Source organism: Homarus americanus, unplaced genomic scaffold (genome assembly GCF_018991925.1).
Source record: "Homarus americanus isolate GMGI-L3 unplaced genomic scaffold, GMGI_Hamer_2.0 scaffold24260, whole genome shotgun sequence".
In the NCBI taxonomy this organism is placed as follows: domain Eukaryota; kingdom Metazoa; phylum Arthropoda; class Malacostraca; order Decapoda; family Nephropidae; genus Homarus; species Homarus americanus.
Window position 1 is genome coordinate 8,497,592 of NW_024721079.1, and position 19,651 is coordinate 8,517,242.

Genomic DNA, 19,651 nt, shown 5'->3' on the forward strand with positions numbered 1-19,651 from the left:
GATGGTAGCAGCAGGAGGCGTGTGGCAGGATGGTAGCAGCAGGAGGCGTGTGGCAGGATGGTAGCAGCAGGAGGAGTGTGGTAGGATGGTAGCAGCAGGAGGCGTGTGGCAGGATGGTAGCAGCAGGAGGCGTGTGGTAGGATGGTAGCAGCAGGAGGCGTGTGGTAGGATGGTATCAATAGGAGGTGTGTGGTAGGATGGTAGCAGCAGGAGGCGTGTGGTAGGATGGGTAGTTGGCATACAGTATTAGTGGGGTGTAGCCACAGTGGTCTTGTACTGTAGGAGGTGACTTACCTGTATGAGTCCTGATGTGACCCTGCAGGAGCCAGGGCCGGGAGAAACACTTGCCGCAGGTTGGACACTTACAGCCCTGGTTGTGTGTACGCATGTGCTGACTGAAGGCGGGCGTGCTCACGTACACCTTGTCACAGTAAGGACACTTGCGGGCTGCTCGCTTGTCGTCCGGTGATCGATGTGTCTGTCTGCAACACCAACACCTGCCATTAATGACTTTAACAAAATTGACAGTGCGATATTGAATGATTGTGATGTTGTTAATCCGCTTAACCACATACCGTAGTAATAGATTTGTTGGTGAATTTAAGGACAGATTCAAAATATTTTAAGGTGGGTGAAGAGGGGAGTCAAGGATTGTGTGCCCCAAAGAGGTGGGGAGGGGGGGAGTTTTTCTTCTTCGGGGTTGAGGTGGTGTGAGGGGAGAGGAGAGTTCTGGCTTTACTTCTGTTAGTTGTAGTGTCTCCTCTGTTGTATCTTGGGTTGTGTGTACAGGGGCGGATCCAGGAATATCAAAAGGGGGGTTCAAGAAATTTTCGGTCCGAGTAATATATCCTTGGGTGGGAAAACATGGCGAGCACAGTGAGCCCACCCAGCTGGTGGGCGTTGTCAGCCCCAGATTTTTTATTTATTTTTAATCTGACCATCAATATCATGGATATTTGAGGCCATTTTGAAGCCATGTGCGCTTGATATTAGAAGATATTCTGAGGTCAATAGTAATTAATTTTTGAAATACAAATAATGCTGCATTAAAGAAAACGTATTGGAATTTTCCGATGAAAGAAAGGGTCCGGACCCCCAGGAACCCCCTCCTGGATCAGCCCCTGGACTGTATAAAACTCTTGAGAATTTTCACATTGTTTGGAGGAAAAATCCCCTAGACTGAGATGCTGTTGAGGGTTGGTGAGTAGGTGAGGGTGGTGAGTAGGTGAGGTCAGTGAGAGGTTGGTGAGTAGGTTAGTAGGTCGATTTTGTAAGGATTTATGAGACAAATTACAGATAATATGTAATCAGTCATACGGACTGCTTAATAAAGCCATAAGTGAGGACTGCTGTAACAGGGACTAACACCAGGTCACGATCGAGCAGTGATTTATGACCTCCGTATTATGGGGCATGCAGAATTTCAGCGTTGGTTTCTCCGTGACCGCTGAGACCATCGGCGACAGGTCAAACATGGTCACTGCCAAATGTAAACGGGAGCACCGCAGAGGGTCTTGTTAGGAAAAGGAAGAAGTCCAAGGGGGTGTGGTAGGGCACCTATATCTATGTTGGAGAATGATGAAGAAGCAAAATACAGCTACTCTACTCCCATTTTACTGGCATCTTCAGACCATAGAGAGGGGGGGGGGGCAGGGGCGAGGTGCCTTCTTAAGCCCCCTCCCCTGGGTTCTCTCCTGCTGGAATTTTTGAGATGTTGTAGCGGCATTGTAAGAAAAGCCTGAAGGTCCCAGGTGGTGGGTGTTTGAGTGGTGGTGGTCACGGATCCTCTTGACAAAGTGTCTTGGATGTGGAGTGATTTTTAAGAGCATTATTGAGGACGGCGCCTGGAAATTTCTTAAAGAATGTTTCCCATACTGACAGACCTGACCTGGCGAGAGCAGTGAAGATCTTGGCATAGGTTTATAACAGTAAGAGTGACTATAGCTGGGGTTGTCTGCACTGCATTAGTTGTCTCGGCTATTGAGCATTGTGATAATTTGACAAATATTTGATGGTTTTTGTCATTAAAACGAAATAATGTTCTGTAGTAGCTTTAGTTCTACAATGACTAATACCATCATTCTGTTCTCGTTGTTGGTCTGTCACTTCTTCAGTAAGTGACATTCAAGATAAATCTTTGTGTGTGTGTGTGTGTGTGTGTGTGTGTGTGTGTGTGTGTGTGTGTGTAATAATTAATGATTTATTGAAAAAGTTCAGCAGCCAAAAAGCTAAAAATGTACGTTGGACAAAATAATTTATTACTGTACATACAAAACGTCATGGGTTGGGTGGGTCGTATAAAAAAAAGCATTCATTACTAAAAGGAGAAGGAACAAAGTTAAACATACAAATTATAGTTTACATTTTTTTTAGATTGCCCCGGAAGGGGCTAGTTTATTGGGCACCCCCTTACATTCTGTGCAAGGTGAAGCGCAGAAGCGTTTACAGTGCCCATCTGGGAAGCATGCGGAGTTGAGGTCACATAGGTCATGTGGTGCAGTAACTCGTCCATAGGTGTTGATGTGAAGGACCTCAAGTGGCCATGGAGACACCGGGTGGTGTGGTGTGGTGTGGTGTGGTGCAGTAACTCGTCCATAGGTGATATGAAGGACCTTGCGTGGTTATGGAGACACCGGGTGATGTGGTGTGGTGTCCACGTGGTGCAGTGACTCAGCCTCAAGTGTTGACACAAAGGACCTCACGTGGGCTTGGAATTTAATTTTGCCACTTACAGTGGCTAGTTTATTGTGCACCCCATATTCATCCCGTGAGCGGTAGCACAAAAAGATTACAGAGTGCAGTTCACAAAGGGTCTATATAACTAACCCCCGTGGTCAGGATATTATGGCATTGGATGTTACAGAGTATTTCAAATAAAATCTCTGTTTAGCTCTGTACATAGAGGGAAACTATTCGCAACTGCGTGAGTACAGGAGTGTGAGGCAATCTTAATATGTCCGCTATCTTGCCATGAGAGATAAAATGTGCCATTTCACACACAGGTTCTATCTTTACACAGTCGTGGACGTAGTGTTCGAGTGTGTGGCCATATGTTTGACCACACACTTTACATTTAGTTTTGTTCACATCTGCCTGAGGGATATACTGCCAGAGGTACTTATATCCTAATTATGTCTAGCGGTTACATCTTGTAATCTAATGATCTTGTTACTTGCTCCATATACATGTTTCACGTGATACATCTCATCATATGCCTGTTTGCACTTGTCTGCTTGCGTCAAATTCATTTATAAGTTCTTTCCTAATTTCAGTTTTAAGGGTTCTTTTTGACAGACCCAGATTGTATTCAACAGTGACTTTGTTAGACACGAGTTTGGCGAGGGCATCAACTCTGTCATATTCTCTGAGGCCTATGTGAGAGGAAATCCGCAACAGTTTGATCTTGATACCCCGGTCAACAAGGCACGCATATTTGTGTCTGGCTTCAGAGACAAGCGTGCGCCAACTTAAGTTGAGGGTGTCAAGGGCAAGTAGTGCGAATAGAGAATCAGTGATGATGAGACTGTCAGTGACCTCACTCTCTGGTAAGTGGTGTGTGCTACTGTCCAGCGTTGATTTCACGGCCTAAACATTGTTCATCACGGTTTAACACTGATTCTACTCCTTTCAGAAACGAAATAGTCACTTTTTGCTGGATTTTGCTGACATCCCGGTGGGGAGGAGGGGTTGGGGTATAGGCCAACGACTGGGCCAGTGGTCCTGGCATCAGCAGCAGGTAAGTAATAATAATAATAATAATAATAATAATAATAATCAACGGTTTATTGAAAGAGCATGGCAGCTAAAAGGCTAAAAATATACAGTTACATTATTGGGGAATGGGTCACTTGATTGATAATTAATATACAAGTAACTTAAGTTATACAAATATGATATATAATAACTAGGTGGGGAGAAGGTCATACTACAGGGCATTTCAACATAGTGGCAGTGCAAAAGTAAGATTTACTGGGAGTGAACACATTGGTTGATTACGAGTTGTTGATAATCTTTACTATGGTTGGGACTGGGCTGCTTCTTATAGCGATCAGTACGTGCTCGTATGGGCTGGATGCTTTTGTGTGTGTGTGTGTGTGTGTGTGTGTGTGTGTGTGTGTGTGTGTGTGTGTCACTAAACACCAACAAACACGACGTTTTCTATTTGCTAGCTGAACTAACTCACTAAAGACACACGGAGATAACATTGACCACCCTAACGACTCCCCTCACCAGCAATGTTGACCTTATAATAAAAGTGTTGTGAATCATCATCATGGGAACTAATATTCACTCACTCTGTATAGTTCGTGCAGTATATTGAAGTCGAGGATACGAGTTAGTGTGTAAGAATATGTCTTCGTGTTTGTTTACTCCTCTCATGATCTCTATCTATGCTTGGCTTAATCAAGGATTCTGAGACTATAGGAGGATAACTCACTCCAATGGACAAACGCGTTCACTCCCAATGTAGCGCTACCAAGCGGCCGGAATGTGAACAAAATAATTATCAGGCAAGGAATAAAGAAATTAAGATAAAGAATACGGCGAAATAGCGTTTATCTCATTTTTTAGCAGCTGCAATGAGGCCCCGGTACTGTGCAACTATTATGTGCTCTACCAACTCTGTAAGGAACAGAAGCATGTTTCTCTTTGGATTCCGAAAGATCCAGAGAGGTGAGTCGTACACTTACTGCTGTCAGTGTTGACTCTTGACTGTTCATTGGTTTTATGAGCTCTTTTTTATTTGATGCATTTAGTATTGATAACGTTCCACTCTTCAGAATTGCTAGTTAACATCAGAGTATCATTAGGATATAATATAAAGTGAACAGGATACTGTTGTATTGTCGAAAATATAGTGCTGGAACTTTGGAGTTTTGGGTTATCATTCGTTTAATGACTACCCACGACATTTTGGACGAAATTGTTTTTCCCTGTATATTTCGATGTGTTTTTGAATGGATTTCACATTCATTTCTTGGGCAAATTCATGGAAACCTGACTAACCCAACCCAAATTGTTTGGTGAAAACACACAACCTAATCTAACCTATCTTTACTTACCTTACTTAACTTTACCTAACTAACTTTACTCTTTTCTTTGCAATTTTGTGTCGTTTCGTGAGAAACCAAACGGCTAAGAATCGGTAAATTCCAACCACTGGAAATTTTATAACCTAAACAAAGGACATTATATTCATGCTGAACTGCATACCTGCTTACCTGTATACAGTATCTGTATAGTTTATAAACAAAGCCTGATCTTAAAACCTATAGTCTTAAATTTCCAGGAATACATTGTAGTTTTGAAGTTGTTCTGTACTGGACTTTTTTTTTTAACGTTGGTCGTCAATAAACTAGCGAGCACAATATAAGATGTGGAAAAGTTGTGTCACAGCCAAGTCCGTTACCAACTTGTAAATGCCGTGATGTTCTTTATACCATCACTTAAATAGTAACCTATTCTAAATGCTACAATGAAGTTCATTGGTTAACTGTCTGCGATAATTTTGTTCTTATTAAATAGTACAAAACTGGTGTAAAGCTGTAGCTTACCACCATCGCTCTTACTGAAGAACCGAAGGGAGTATATTCCCGTAAGTAGGCCAATAATAATTTTTACTATATTAGCTAGTGTACTGGCTGCCATGTACTGTTTGGGCATTTGCCTGATGAGAGGGAAGAAGGGGTGGAGTAGGTCAAGGTGTGTCCCCCACATACAGCCACCACCCCTGCACATGTTATATATAACCTTAGTTCTCACCACGGAGATGTTGCTTTCGCTTTGCCTTGTCTTGTGTGTGTGTCCTTTGAACGTATTGTATAAGCTATAGTGTTTCTCAAATCGGGTACACCCATTTTAAATTACATTAAGATTGGCACTCGTAATTAATTTCATCGTAAGATTACCAAACCTTATACGGTAACATAAAATAACACAAAGTAGCATAACATACAAACCCATCCCATCTAACCTAATCAAACCCCACAGGTAGTCAGGGTGCTTAATCATCAGGTGAGACTAACTGGGAAGGGAGGGAGAGGAGGATAATCTTCACGTGAAACAAAATAAGAAACACAGGCGGACAAGTTGTGATGAGACCAAAGAGCACGATTGGGTGTTAGTCGAGAGAGAATTGAATTTTGAAGGAGTAGATTGAAGGTGGAGGTCATAACTCGAGTTTGGAGGAAGGTTGAGGCAGACTCTCAGATTTAGGTGCGCACAGAAGTATCACTCTTGTTTATCAGTGTTGTCTCTGGTGAACCAAGACTGTCTGGGGTGATCTTGTGATGCCCTAAAGATAACCTAACCTAACCTGGCAACCCACCGTAACCCCGTCAGGTAGCGTTAAGGGTGCTTAATCATCAGGTGAAATTAGCAGTGGGAAGTGGGCTAATCTTCAGGCAATCCGACCAAACCTAAAAATTGAAGTGATCCCTTATGCAAGAGAAACACCATTATAATAAAACAATAGAGATTTTTTTTTTTTTACGGGTATTAGCCCACCCGGGCACAGGTCACCGACCCACATCGGGGCCTGGGGGCGAAAATGTAATAGTAGTAGTAGTAGTAATAGTAATAATTCATAGTAAATAAAATTTATAATAAAAAATACAAAATTAAAAATATAATAATAAAGTACGACTACTTATAATAATAACAATAATAATAATAATAACAATAATAACAATAATAATAATAATGACAATAATAACAATAATAATAATAATAACAATAATAATAATGTAATAATAAAAGAAAATCAAAAGTGAGAAACAATATATATATGTTGTGTTGTCAATAGTAAGAGCAACAATTGAGACCCTGCAATTGTGTATAAATGAGGCAGAAAGTCAGATGAGCAACCTGGGACTTGGTCACAATTCTCGTGATGCCATACGGCAGCAGGGTCTACCATTAGACCACACAAATGGGCGCTTTGATTCATGCAGACAATAATTAATAAAACACGAAACCAAAGACTATACACTCAGACAGGAATTAGTGTAAAATAGTCGGTAATAATACCAGCTGTGACCTCAAGGCACAGTGACGTCATTTTATGTAGTCCAATGATTATAGGTTTTGATGTAGTCCAGAATCAAAGTATTTGTCCAGAATTAGGATGGCGCTGCAGTCGTACTTCTGTGACGTCACGTTGTCGTTTGCATGTTTTAAAATTTTTGGACTACAGCCAAGAATAGCCATTTTATAATCAATAAAATTTTTGATGACACCATTATATTTCAGCTTAACTTTGTTGTCATAGATAATTATAAAAATTCGTCATTTTATTAAAGGAAAAAAGTGGATACTTTTTGGATACTTTTTAGAAGATTATGGATACGTTTTTACTTTTTTAGTATTTCTGTGGATACTCTTTGATTTTTCCCACTGGCAACACTGTAGCCAAGACTTGTGGGCGCTTAGTTCACCATGCTGGGTAGATCGCATCCCTGCGTTATTTGCAAGAGGAGAAAGGATACACATCCACATTTTCATTTCATCGGTTTCCAAAGGACGGAGATAGGTAACCTAAGTATTTAACCTCTTGTGAGTTACAGTGAAAATGTGCAATTATTTATTGAAATACATTTCAAATCAGAGGCAGCAACTTCATCAGTCACACCGACTCACTTGATACGAATTTGACAGGTGTCGCAGATGGCAAAATGCCATTGACATTCCCAGAATATACGAGAAGTGTGAGGAATTGCAGAAGTTATCGAGTGTGCTTTTTCCTTCATAATATATATGTTACCGCCACTGGCGTGTGAGTGCTGGCGTTTGCTGCCTTACCCGAACAAAGATTGGGGGTGGGCGGTGTCCGTAGGTCCTGGTTCTGCTAAATGTATGGTTTAAAGCAGGGGTTCTCAACCAGGGGGGAATTCCCCCCAGGGGGGGAATTCAGGTTTTCAGGGGGGGAAAACGGATTCGGGAGCAAGAGATATGTTCGATGAGAAATCAATCACAGAATTTTGGCCCTTGATGTGCGATTCCTACCCAAAAGTGGCAGAAAGAGCTATCCGTGTCTTGCTTCCGTTTGTGTCGACATATCTTTGTGAGTCAGGCTTTTCAACTCAGTTGCAAATTAAAACGAAGCAACGTAGTAGATTAGAGGTAGAAAATGACCTGCGTTGTGCCCTTTCAAACACTCCTCCGCGTATTCCAGAATTGGCGAAGAAAAAACAATCACAGGTTTCTCATTGACTGTAATCTTCATCTGAATAAAATTAATTACAAATTTACAATATCCTGGTATTCTATTGAACTTTTTGTTTATTGCATTATGCTTCAGTTTGGTCTGTTAAGTAATTCATTATAAATATAAAAAACTATTTTCTTTTATTCAAGTTTTATAAATCCATCAACATTTTCAATTGGCATTTAATTTGTAAAACTCCACTATAAAAATAATCCATGTAAAATTGTAAATGTATATGTACTAATATGGAAAAAATAAAGGATTTTCAGTATTATATACATATTATTTGGAATGCACTTTTTGAGGCAGACAATCTTGGAAAGGAGGGGGGAATGACATTCTGACATATGGTGCAAGGGGTGCATGGGACAAACAAGATTGAGAACCACTGGTTTAAAGGGTGGCTTGGTCGCCTGTACTCCAAGAGATTGCCCCCTCAAGTGATGCTGTGAGGACCAGCCCTCTGCTAGCAGTGGTGAACACCAACTCCCAATCCTGGCCGAGTTTTGTGCTGGAACAATTAACACAGTATTATTGTCCTTTGGAACACCATACTGGTTCGCATTGACCCGCACTTGTACCTAAGTACAGCCAAAGTGATGAAATACCCCCTCAGTACTGAAATATTGTGGACTAATTATGCCTACTCGTTCCTGCCTTATCTGTAGCAATAAGACAACGCGGAATGAAGTGTAGCTAAGATTAATAGAGTTATGAACTTTGTATAATGTCACTATGCTCAATAATCAATTATAATTAATATAAATTGTGTGAGACTAACTAATTATGTATCAGATAGATCACCATGTAATACTAATGAACGCCTTGTTCTCTGCAGGTTTTGACCTCATCAATAAATATTGAATGCGTCAAAAGGCGGGTTTCAATCATTCCCTTCGACTTGCCCGTCACCTGAACGCCCTTAACTAAGGCGTTTACAATATATATATATATATATATATATATATATATATATATATATATATATATATATATATATATATATATATATATATATATATATATATATATATATATATATATATATATATATATATATATATATATATATATATATATATATATATATATATATATATATATATATATATATATATATATATATATATATATATATATACAGTATAATGCATGATTAATAATTAATGTAAATTTTTATGGTAATGTTAATATTTGCATGTAGCAAGTTAGATGAAATATTATAATACATGAGAAACCAAAACACAAAGTGAATTTTTGGTTTTGCGTGTTTATTTCAATAAAGATAAACAATAAGAATGCCTTTTAATAGCCAAGAAGTCTATTGAAAACAAGGTCATTTATTCCCCAAATTTATATAACGGCATGACAGGTGATTTATCACTTGCAGTACAGTAATTGTATGATAATTATACAAGAGAAAAGTTTGTGTCTTAATTTCTGAGCTCATCTAAGATCTTGAGGCAATGGAGTCAGTGAAAATTATACCGTAGTGTTTTCATTCTCTCTTTATATGTACACATACAAGTATACAAAAAGAAGAGTGATATGTCTAAAATAAATGTAAAACGTAAAACAATCACATGACGTCACAGCAACGTCTATGACGTCTCGAACAGCTTCTGGACGCAGCCAATAGCTGGCGCTATTAATGAGGTATCTGGCAACTGTCCCGTTCGCACATTTCATATATATTTTAGCTGGAGCTTTCCTATCTTGAGTAGAGTATCTTTGCACTAACTTATGTCCATACTTGAAAGACGTGTGTCAGCATTCATCGCAACAATGCTGCTGCTCAGTTAGAATTATTTCTCCAGCTTGTGTTCAGTTGTGCATCTGTGTTTAGGACTTTATTCACCCTTCTGGAATTTTGGTTAATTGATTAAGATTTTCAAAAGAAAAAATCGTGATAGAGAAAAAATTTCACCGAAATTATACAATTTATTTCGTGTGAATTCTGGTGGTAGCAACAAGATGGCTGCCGGGCAGCTCACCACACCAGTTGATAGCAGCCACAACAACAATGTCACTGCTCAGTTTGAAATCTTTCCCCAGTTTGTGCTCAGTTATGAGTCTGTGTTGTTGTGTAGCCTTATTCAAGATGAGTGTAAAGGGCCATCAAGTTCAAGAGAAAACAGTGGTGATAAAAGATTCCATAAGGGAATTACATTGAACATTAAACTTGATCCCACAACCTCACCTCACCACCTCCTGCAGTACTCAACATTGTTTCTGGTAAGTACAAATTCAAGTGTTTTGTTTATTTATTATCATGTTACATCATGATTGACTCACTGTATGTGGTTAAAACTGTCCAGGTTAATATTTAGAAGTTGCTAACGCCTATTTGTATACCGAGTCTTATATGGGAAAAGGAGAAAGGGTAAAGGTGTGGACGAGGGTGACCACCAGAAGGAATTGTCCAAATTGGTTGAAAAAATTTCTGCACACTAATATCATGATACTAAACAAAAATGGAAACGACATTGCATAGAACCTGACCTAACATACCCATAGGTTGGGTATATTAGGTCAGGTTTTATTAGGTTCTATGCATTTGTTTTTTATATAATGCTAATAACATTATATTAAACACAAAAATGGAAACGACAATGCATAGATCCTGACAACCTTTTTATGTACAGTACTCGATCCCGCTTCACAATTCTCCTCCCGGCGCCATTTTTGTTGTTTACCTCACTGAATCCCTTTTCAAGAGACTTTTCCTAAATGATGGTGAACACATCCACGTATTCCTCCTCGCTATTACTGATTTATATCAACCCCAATATTAAGGCAAGTTGTTTAACACACAAATTAACATGATAATCCATAGAACCTAATAGAACCTGACCTAACCTACCATAGGTTGGGTATGTTAGGTCAGGTTCTATTAGGTTCTATGCATTATCGTTTCCATTTTTGTGTTTAATATCATGATATTAGCGTGTATAAAAAATTTCAACCAATTCGGACAATTCCTTCTAGTGGTCACCCTATTCTACACCTTTACTGGAGAAAGAAAGCTATGGGTAATTTATTCTATAGCATTTCCATTGTAAGTTTGTATTTTCTGGTGTTTTTACTAATGGAATTGCCTACTGTTAGTTGTTCAGAGTGGGCGGGGCCTTGAAGTGGAGGGGGGGTGTGGGGTGAGATACCTGGAAAGAACACAAAATAAACCTTTGAAAGCTTTGCCTAGCTTTACCTCCTCATCTGAGTTTTAGGGTTTTTAAAGGTTAGGAAATGTTAAGCCAGGATTTCAAAGGTTTGTTTGGTGTTTTTTTATTCCGTGTATTTTTCCCCATATTTCCCTTCTACTTCAAAGCCCTGCCCATTTGGAACAAGTAGTGTTGTTGGCAGTTTTGTCCGTTGAAATGTCATGGTCACGTTGACTGCTAGTCTGTTTTAACTAATGATTCTTATTAAACTTCACGACCGCAAAACATGAGAGGGTAGCTGGTTAGCTATCCCCCAGAGAAGACGTGTTTTTCCTATTCGATGTTTACAGTCATGATCCCTCCCAGTAAGTCCCGCCTTCGAACACAGTTGTCAATACGTTTTTTCCACTTCTGCTGGCAAGCTCAATCTTGGATTAGTTTATGTGAATCAACTCAAGTAATTCGCCAGACCTTTATCAACTGAGGGTCATCCTCGAATGTGTAACAGTTGGGTTGTATGTAATTTCTGTCATTGCATGAGTAGCGATCACCGGCAGCTCAGGGGTATATATACCACGGATAAGCAGAGAGAGACGTCCTCCGTCACGTCATCCCCCCAGTTGTCCCCAGGTATGTAGCAGTGTTTTATAGTCATTCAGTTTGATTCAGTCATTGTAGTGAATTATCATTGTTCATCAGTGTTCATGTTGTAACAGTGGAATTGTCATTCACCCTGTGTGAGAAGTAATATAAAGTAAATGTCGTCTGACGTTGCGAGACGAAGGATTTGTTTTGTTTGTGTTGTCATCATGCTTCCCTATCCTCCGTCACGTCATCTCCTGTTTGTCCCCAGATTCCAGAGTGGGCCTATCTGAACACCCCATCGGCTGCTGAGCCGGTGGGTACCCCGCAGGGATCAATATATGCATTGATGTCGGTGATTCAACATGATTGAGACGGCAGGTCCACCTCGTGAGCTAGACCCCAGACTCGCCATGTGTCTGGCTACAACCGACCACAACAGCAGTCGTCAGTTGTTAGAGGCGCCAGTGCTATACCCTGGGACATGCCTTGGAGATATGGCCCACAGTGTTGTTGTATGTTTAGGGATAATTAGCGGGTAATAATTATCCCATGTGGGGTAGCGGTCCCATGTATTTGCTGGTTTCAGTATTAATGTGTTGTGTGTGAGTGCATCTCCTATGCACTACCAACAGTTTGTGAAGTATCAGCTGAAGTTTGTCTTATAACTGGATGTAATGAGAAGTACCGAGTAATGTGTGTGAAGTGAAGTTGTCCCCTTGGGACTACCTGAGTAAAGTCAAGGAGTTGATTCTTGTAACTGTACTGTAATGCCATGTACCACCAGTAGGTGAGAAGTAAAGTAACCTGCAAGGAGTTGTCATGTAACTGTGTATTGTGAGTAGGGCCAAGGAACTGGTCCTGCTATGTAATGTAATACCATTGAGGTTGCGTGCAATAAGAAAATACTGAGTTTGCAGTTGAGTAAGCGAGGAGTTGCACCTTGAAGTTATATGTTAATAATATCTCTTTTTCCCTTTGATTTCATATTAATAAACCTGTTGTTAGAGTATTTTAGGAGTATTCATTTTCCCCACAGTAGTCACAGTAGTTACCTTGATATCAGAATTACAATACCCATGTGCCTTAGACCCTCGACATGCTACCAGAAAGAACTAAGGTTATGTAGTAACCATTGAAGTAAGTAGAAAGAACAATTGACTTAAAGAACTAAGACAAGAGAAGTAAGAGTAAAAGAAAAGGCAGAGTATGAGTAGAGAGAAACCGCCTCCGTTACAGAAATACTCGAAAAGTATGGATTTCCGATGGAAGTGCTATAGAATAAATATTTTTATTTATTTATTTATTTATTTTTTCACTTTCTCCCTATATAAGTAAGTTCTGGCAACTTCTAAATATTTACCACCGTCTAATTTCATACATACTGTATATGTGGTTGAGTCACATTTTTGGGCATCCAAAAATATCCTTGGGAACGAATCTCAACTTTTATAATGGAAGTATATGGGATAAATGGTTTTGCGTTCCAGAAAAAAATTTCGGAACAGAACCCTTCAGTAACCCGGGAGATGCCTGTATTTCATGTATGTTTGTGTGTGCAGCATTCCATGTATGTTTGTGTGTACAGTATTTCATGTATGTTTGTGTGTACAGTATTTCATATAATTTTTACAGAGTTTGAATTGTTTATGTACAAAAATATTTCTTTTAGGAGGTACAGCTGCAACAATAAAATTGTTTGAGGACATATATATCAACTAAATACTGATTAAGTCCAAGTTTAGGCTAAAACTATCCTCAAGATATTACTGATAGCTTTTATAATTACAGCTTACTATCCACTACCTCACTTCATTACAGTATTTAATTAATTTCATTAATAATTTATAATCTTGTTTTTGATGACAAATAACTTTTATTTATTTTATTATGGGCTCGTCTTGTGTCATTGTGGTTCTGGGTTTTAGTACTAGACCTAGCGAGGACTGCTTTCACCTATGCTTCACCATGTAATGCCTGAAATTCAGATAAAATTCTCAAATCTGGCTCTCACTCAATCATGAACCTGTACTGGACTGTATCTAGTTTACCTCAAATAGTATGGGTCATAAAATGCTGGTGGCTGTTTTATTATTCATTGGAAAATTTAATTTTTATGGCAGATTGTAATAAAAACAGTTGCATCTAAATGACTGTCAAACTGAAAAATGCAATGAAAGAGAAATGAATTTCTCCATAAAATCCCTGATGTCATTATTCCTTGTGTTGATGGGGTTGTGACAAGGTTGGTACGGTATGTATTAACCGTATCCATTGTTCTGCAGTATTTCACGTCCAACTTTACTATGCTCAGGCACTCCATGCCCGAAACCTTTTATTAAGTTCCAAAACAGGTACTGAACATGCATACAATATACCATCACTATGCAATATATATATATATATATATATATATATATATATATATATATATATATATATATATATATATATATATATATATATATTATTAATTATAAAACTGGTTAAGTAATGTACTCTAAAATCATCACAAATGATAGCAGTTGTAGCTAATTGATTTAACATTATTATCTTTTTAGAAACTGACCAGGACATGTTGTGCTCAATACTGTACCTGTGGTATGTGTAGTTTATCCATCATATCTCAAAAGATATGAAGCTTCTGCATTATCGTAAATGAAATAACAGTTGGATAATGTGACAAATAAATTGGAAGCATGTTTTATTTACAGCAACTGCATTTTTTATACAGTACATGTTCTCTGTCTACACAATTGCCATGAATGGAAGCCACCATAATGTGAGGTGGATCCCATGGACCGGATGGACCATTAGGGTCAGTGGTAATGCAGCACACTGTACTGTATACAGTATATTGATCTCTGGTATACGGAGGCAGTACTACTCAACCACCTTCAGTAACACTGATATAATGATAGATGTGGACCTGTTTACAGCAAGGTGGACTGGCAATACCTCAGGTACAGATCAGTCACCTTTAAGTACAGGAGGTGAGCACTGAGCCTAGAAACAGATTAAAGCATCTGAATTTGCACTCCCTCGAGAGATGTACTGTAGAGTGAGGGGCAATATAGTCAAGGTATATAAATGGAAGTCAGGGTTAAACAAAGGTGATATAACGAAGGTATTTGAACTATCTAACCAGGAACGAACTTGTAGCAGTGGTATTAAACTAGACAAATTTAGATTTAGGAGCGAGATGGGTAAATACTGGTTTGGAAATAGAGTAGTGGATGAGTGGAACAAGTTACCAAACATCATCATTAACTCTAACACGCTGGGTAGTTTCAAATATAGGTTGGACGTATATATGAGCGATAGGGGTTGGGTGTAAACGGGACTGCACAGTATGGGCCAATAGGCCCGCTGCAGTTTCCTCCATTCTTATGTTCGTGTGTGTGTGGGTGGGGGGAGCGCAGGCGGCACTACAGGCACCAGAGTGAGCAGGTCAGTGGGCCAAACACGTGACACTCACAACCTTTCCTCCCTCATGGTATTGTGTCACTCAATGTCCCTCCCCCATGGTAGTGTCACTCGCCACCACCTGTGGTACAGGAACAGTTGGTGTTGTTGAAAAGTGAAAATATGCATCAATTGGGTCAATTGGAGCTATTTGACAGGTGGGGCAGTTGGGCTATGTAACAGGTGGGGCAGGCGGAGCCATATACTGGTGAGGCAGTTGGGGCCATATAACAGGAGGGACAGCTGGAGACATATAACAGGTGGGGCAGGTAGAGCCATATAACAGGTGGGGCAGGTGGGATCATATAACAGGTGGAGTCATTTAAAAGGTGGAACCATATAACAGGTGGGGTCATATAACAGGTGGGGTAGGTGGAGCCATATAACAGGTGGGGCAGGTGGGCCATTTAACAGGTGGGGCAGGTGGAGCCATTTAACAGGTGAGGCAGGTGGAGCCAGTTAACAGGTGGAGCCATTTAACAGGTGGGTGCAGGTGGAGTTAATACACAGTGGTGTAGTTTTGGTTTCAGATGGTGTAAATTGAGTTTGGTGTATGTGGTTGACTGTCTGGTACAGATGACACAATTTTAACGTGCGGGTTAGTGGTGCGGAAGATGGTACACATGATCCAGGTGGTACAAATGGAGCATGTGGGCTAGTGGTGCAGGTGGTGGTACATTGGGCATGGCAGTGCAGATGGTGGTACATTGTGTCTAGTGGTGCAGGTGGTGGTACATTGTGTACAGCGGTGCAGATGGTTGTACATAGTGTCTAGTGGTGCAGATGGTGGTGCATAGTGCATAGTGGTGCAGATGGTGATACATAGTGTCTAGTGGTGTAGGTGGTGGTACATAGTGAATAGTGGTGCAGATGGTGGTATATTGTGTACAGTAGTGCATATGGTGGTACATAGTGTATAGTGGTGCATATGGTATAGTGGTGTAGATGGTGGTACATAGTGTATAGTGGTGCAGGTGGTGGCACATAGTGTCGAGTGGTGCAGGTGGTGATGCATATGGTATAGTGGTGTAGATGGTGGTACATAGTGTATAGTGGTGCAGATGGTATAGTGGTGTAGATGGTGGTACATAGTGTACTGTATAGTGGTGGAGATGGTGGTGCATAGTGGTGCACATGGTGGTGCAGATGGTGGTGCATAGTGGTGCAGATGGTGGTGCATAGTGTACCGTGGTGCAGATGGTGGTACATAGTGTATAGTGGTGCAGATGGTGGTACATAGTGGTGCAGATGGTGGTATATAGTGTATAGTGGTGCAGATGGTGGTGCATAGTGTGATGGTGGTATATATGTATAGTGGTGCAGATGGTGATACATAGTGTATAGTGGTGTAGATTATAGGCATAGTGTACTGTATAGTGGTGGAGATGGTGATACAAAGTAACAGTGGTGGAGATGGTGGTATAGTGGTGCAGATGGTGGTGTATAGTGGTGCAGATGCAGGGTATAGTGTACTGTAGTGATGCAGGTACATAGTGTATAGTGGCAGATGGTGGGTACATAGTGGTGCAGATGCAGGTATATAGTATAGTGGTGCAGATGGTGGCAATATGTACTGTGGTGCAGATGGTGGCACATAAGTGTACTGTGGTGCAGATGGTACAGGTACATAGTGGTGCAGATAGTAGTACATAGTGTATAGTGGTGCAGATGGCGGTACATAGTGTACAGCAGTGCAGATGGTGGTACATAGTGTATAGTGGTGCAGGTGGTGGTACATAGTGTATAGTGGTGCAGGTGGTGGTACATAGTGTATAGTGGTGTAGATGGTGGTACATAGTGTACAGCAGTGCAGATGGTGGTACACGGTGTATAGTGGTGCAGATGGCGGTACATAGTGTATAGTGGTGCAGATGGTGGTGCATAGTGTATAGTGGTGCAGGTGGTGGTACATAGTGTATATGAGTGGTGTAGATGGTGGTACGCATAGTGTACAGCAGTGCAGATAATTGGTACATGGTGTATAGTGGTGCAGATGGTGGTACATAGTGTATAGTCAGGTGCAGATGGTGGTGCATAGTGTATAGTGGTGCAGATGGTGGTACATAGTGTACAGTGGTGCAGATGGTGGTACATAGTGTACAGCGGTGCAGATGGTGGTACATAGTGTATAGTGGTGCAGATGGTGGTACATAGTGTATAGTGGTGCAGATGGTGGTACATAGTGTACAGCGGTGCAGATGGTGGTACATAGTGTATAGTGGTGCAGATAGTAGTACATAGTGTATAGTGGTGCAGATGGTGGTGCATAGTGTATAGTGGTGCAGATGGTGGTGCATAGTGTATAGTGGTGCAGATGGTGGTTCATAGTGTATAGTCGTGCAGATGGTGGTGCATAGTGCATAGTGGTGCAGATGGTGGTGTATAGTCGTGCAGATGGTGGTGCATAGTGTATAGTGGTGCAGATGGTGGTGCATAGTGTATAGTCGTGCAGATGGTGGTACATAGTGTACAGTGGTGCAGATGGTGGTATATAGTGTACAGTAGTGCAAATGGTGGTGCATAGTGTATAGTGGTGCAGATGGTGGTACCAGGTGTATAGTGGTGCAGATGGTGGTGCGTATATAGGTGCAGAGTAATTTAGAGGTGTATTCGTGTCCTACTTTAAGTACTGTATTATTTTATCCTTTGGTGTTGTCTCTACAGCAGTATTATAACTGTGTGTGAGTGTGTGTCTAAGAACTGTCTCTATGACTGTAACCCAGGACGCTGCGGGGAGAGAAAGGAGGTGGCAAGAGGCTTTGGCTCAACTACCTGCTGGTGGTGTTGTGGAGCCGTATGTTAAGACCCATCACTTGTGTCTGTGAGTTTATATGGGTCTTCTTCCAGTCTGGTTGTTTTGGTTGCGGGTGCAACATATACTTACGTTATTATTTACACATAAACCCGAACACTTGGTTTAAAGTACGTCGTCATCCTACAGCCGAAATTCGTCGTGGCGTTGTGAAGGGTGTATTGGAATGCAAGGAGAGCCATAACAAGGTACAGCAAACATTTTGGGAATTCTGTCTTAATTGTGTATAGGGTAGAGTTGTTCCTAGGAGGGCGGGGCAATACTGGCCGCGGGGATAACGAATTAATGCACTTAGCCAGGAAGACGGAACACCACGCTGGGTCATTTAGGGTCTTGTCTTACTTTTGTGGTGTTGGATTATTATTATTATTATTATTATTATTATTATTATTATTATTTTATGCTTACCTGTGTCTTGCGAGGTTAGAGGAGGTAGAGTAGGTGCGACCACATTCAGGACAGACATGGGCGTCTCGCACAGGTGGGGGAGGTGTGGTGGGTGGCGTGGGCGCGGGTGGTGACTGCGATGGCGTGCGTGGTGGACTAGTGGTGAGGTTGAGAGGCTGGTCGTGATGCGGGGCCACAGTAATGATGGTGGTGTGGGGGTCCAACTCCAGCACAGGTGTGTAGCTCTCTCTCTGCGGCGTGAGTGTGGGCGTGGTGGCGGGTGTGGGCGTGTTATAGCGGGCGGGGAGGTCCTCTGGACGTAATGCAGCCAGCCAGGGCTTATCGGCACATACAAGAGCGATATCGGCTAAGAGAGTGAGGAGTCAAAGAGGCCTGCCAGGAAGGCGGCCATGGGTTCTCCTTGTGGCAACGACATGGGGGGTGCAGACCCCTCTACGTTGTTGTAGACCACTGCCACCTCGCCCATACCTGCCACGAACACAACCTGGTAAACACAACAGTAGCTGAGCGTTGTGGTACATATATCACTACATACACTCGGGGACAACTACACTATACCCGAAGACCCTCACACACGTGAGTGGGGGCCACTTGTTCCTGGCGTGGTGGTAGCGGCACTGGTGTCGGAGACGGCCGGTGGTTGGCACGCGTGCCCCTCGCCACGTGCTGCCTCACCCACACCTATTTTGAGCCTGTGTGCCACCCTGATGCACTGCAGCTGCTACACCCAGACCCGCCTTAACACAACCCCCTCAGAGTACCTGGTGTGTGTCCCCAACCTGCACCCTCACCACCACTACCCATACCCTCACCACAATGACCCCACACCTCACCACCACTACCCCATACACCTCACCACCAACCCCAAACCCCCACCACCACCCACCCTAACCCCACCACAATGACCCTATACCCCACCACCACAACATACACCTCGCCACATGACCAACCCCACAACTCAGACCCCAACCCACCACACCACTCAACCCCCCCCCACCACAACCTCCCCCCACCACA

The 19,651-nt window shown here is 41.5% G+C and overlaps 2 protein-coding genes across 2 annotated transcripts in view; one reads left to right on the forward strand and one right to left on the reverse strand.

The window, feature by feature from the left end:
- The window catches only part of LOC121861361 (zinc finger protein SNAI2-like), a gene marked incomplete at its 5' end in the record, with an annotated part of 24,279 nt that extends 5,286 nt beyond the window's left edge, over positions 1–18,993 (reverse strand). Inside the window, 2 exons of the mRNA XM_042359009.1 lie at positions 295–482; positions 18,635–18,993. Coding sequence (XP_042214943.1) covers positions 295–482; positions 18,635–18,993 — 547 coding nt within the window. The remainder of the gene's footprint in view (positions 1–294; positions 483–18,634) is intronic.
- On the forward strand, positions 10,128–12,405 carry LOC121861533. Its single transcript, XM_042359369.1, has 2 exons — positions 10,128–10,441; positions 12,221–12,405. The coding sequence occupies exons 1-2, from the start codon at positions 10,181–10,183 to the stop codon at positions 12,320–12,322; spliced, it is 363 nt and encodes a 120-aa protein (XP_042215303.1). The 5' UTR covers positions 10,128–10,180; the 3' UTR covers positions 12,323–12,405.
- Positions 18,994–19,651: the final 658 nt, after the last annotated feature.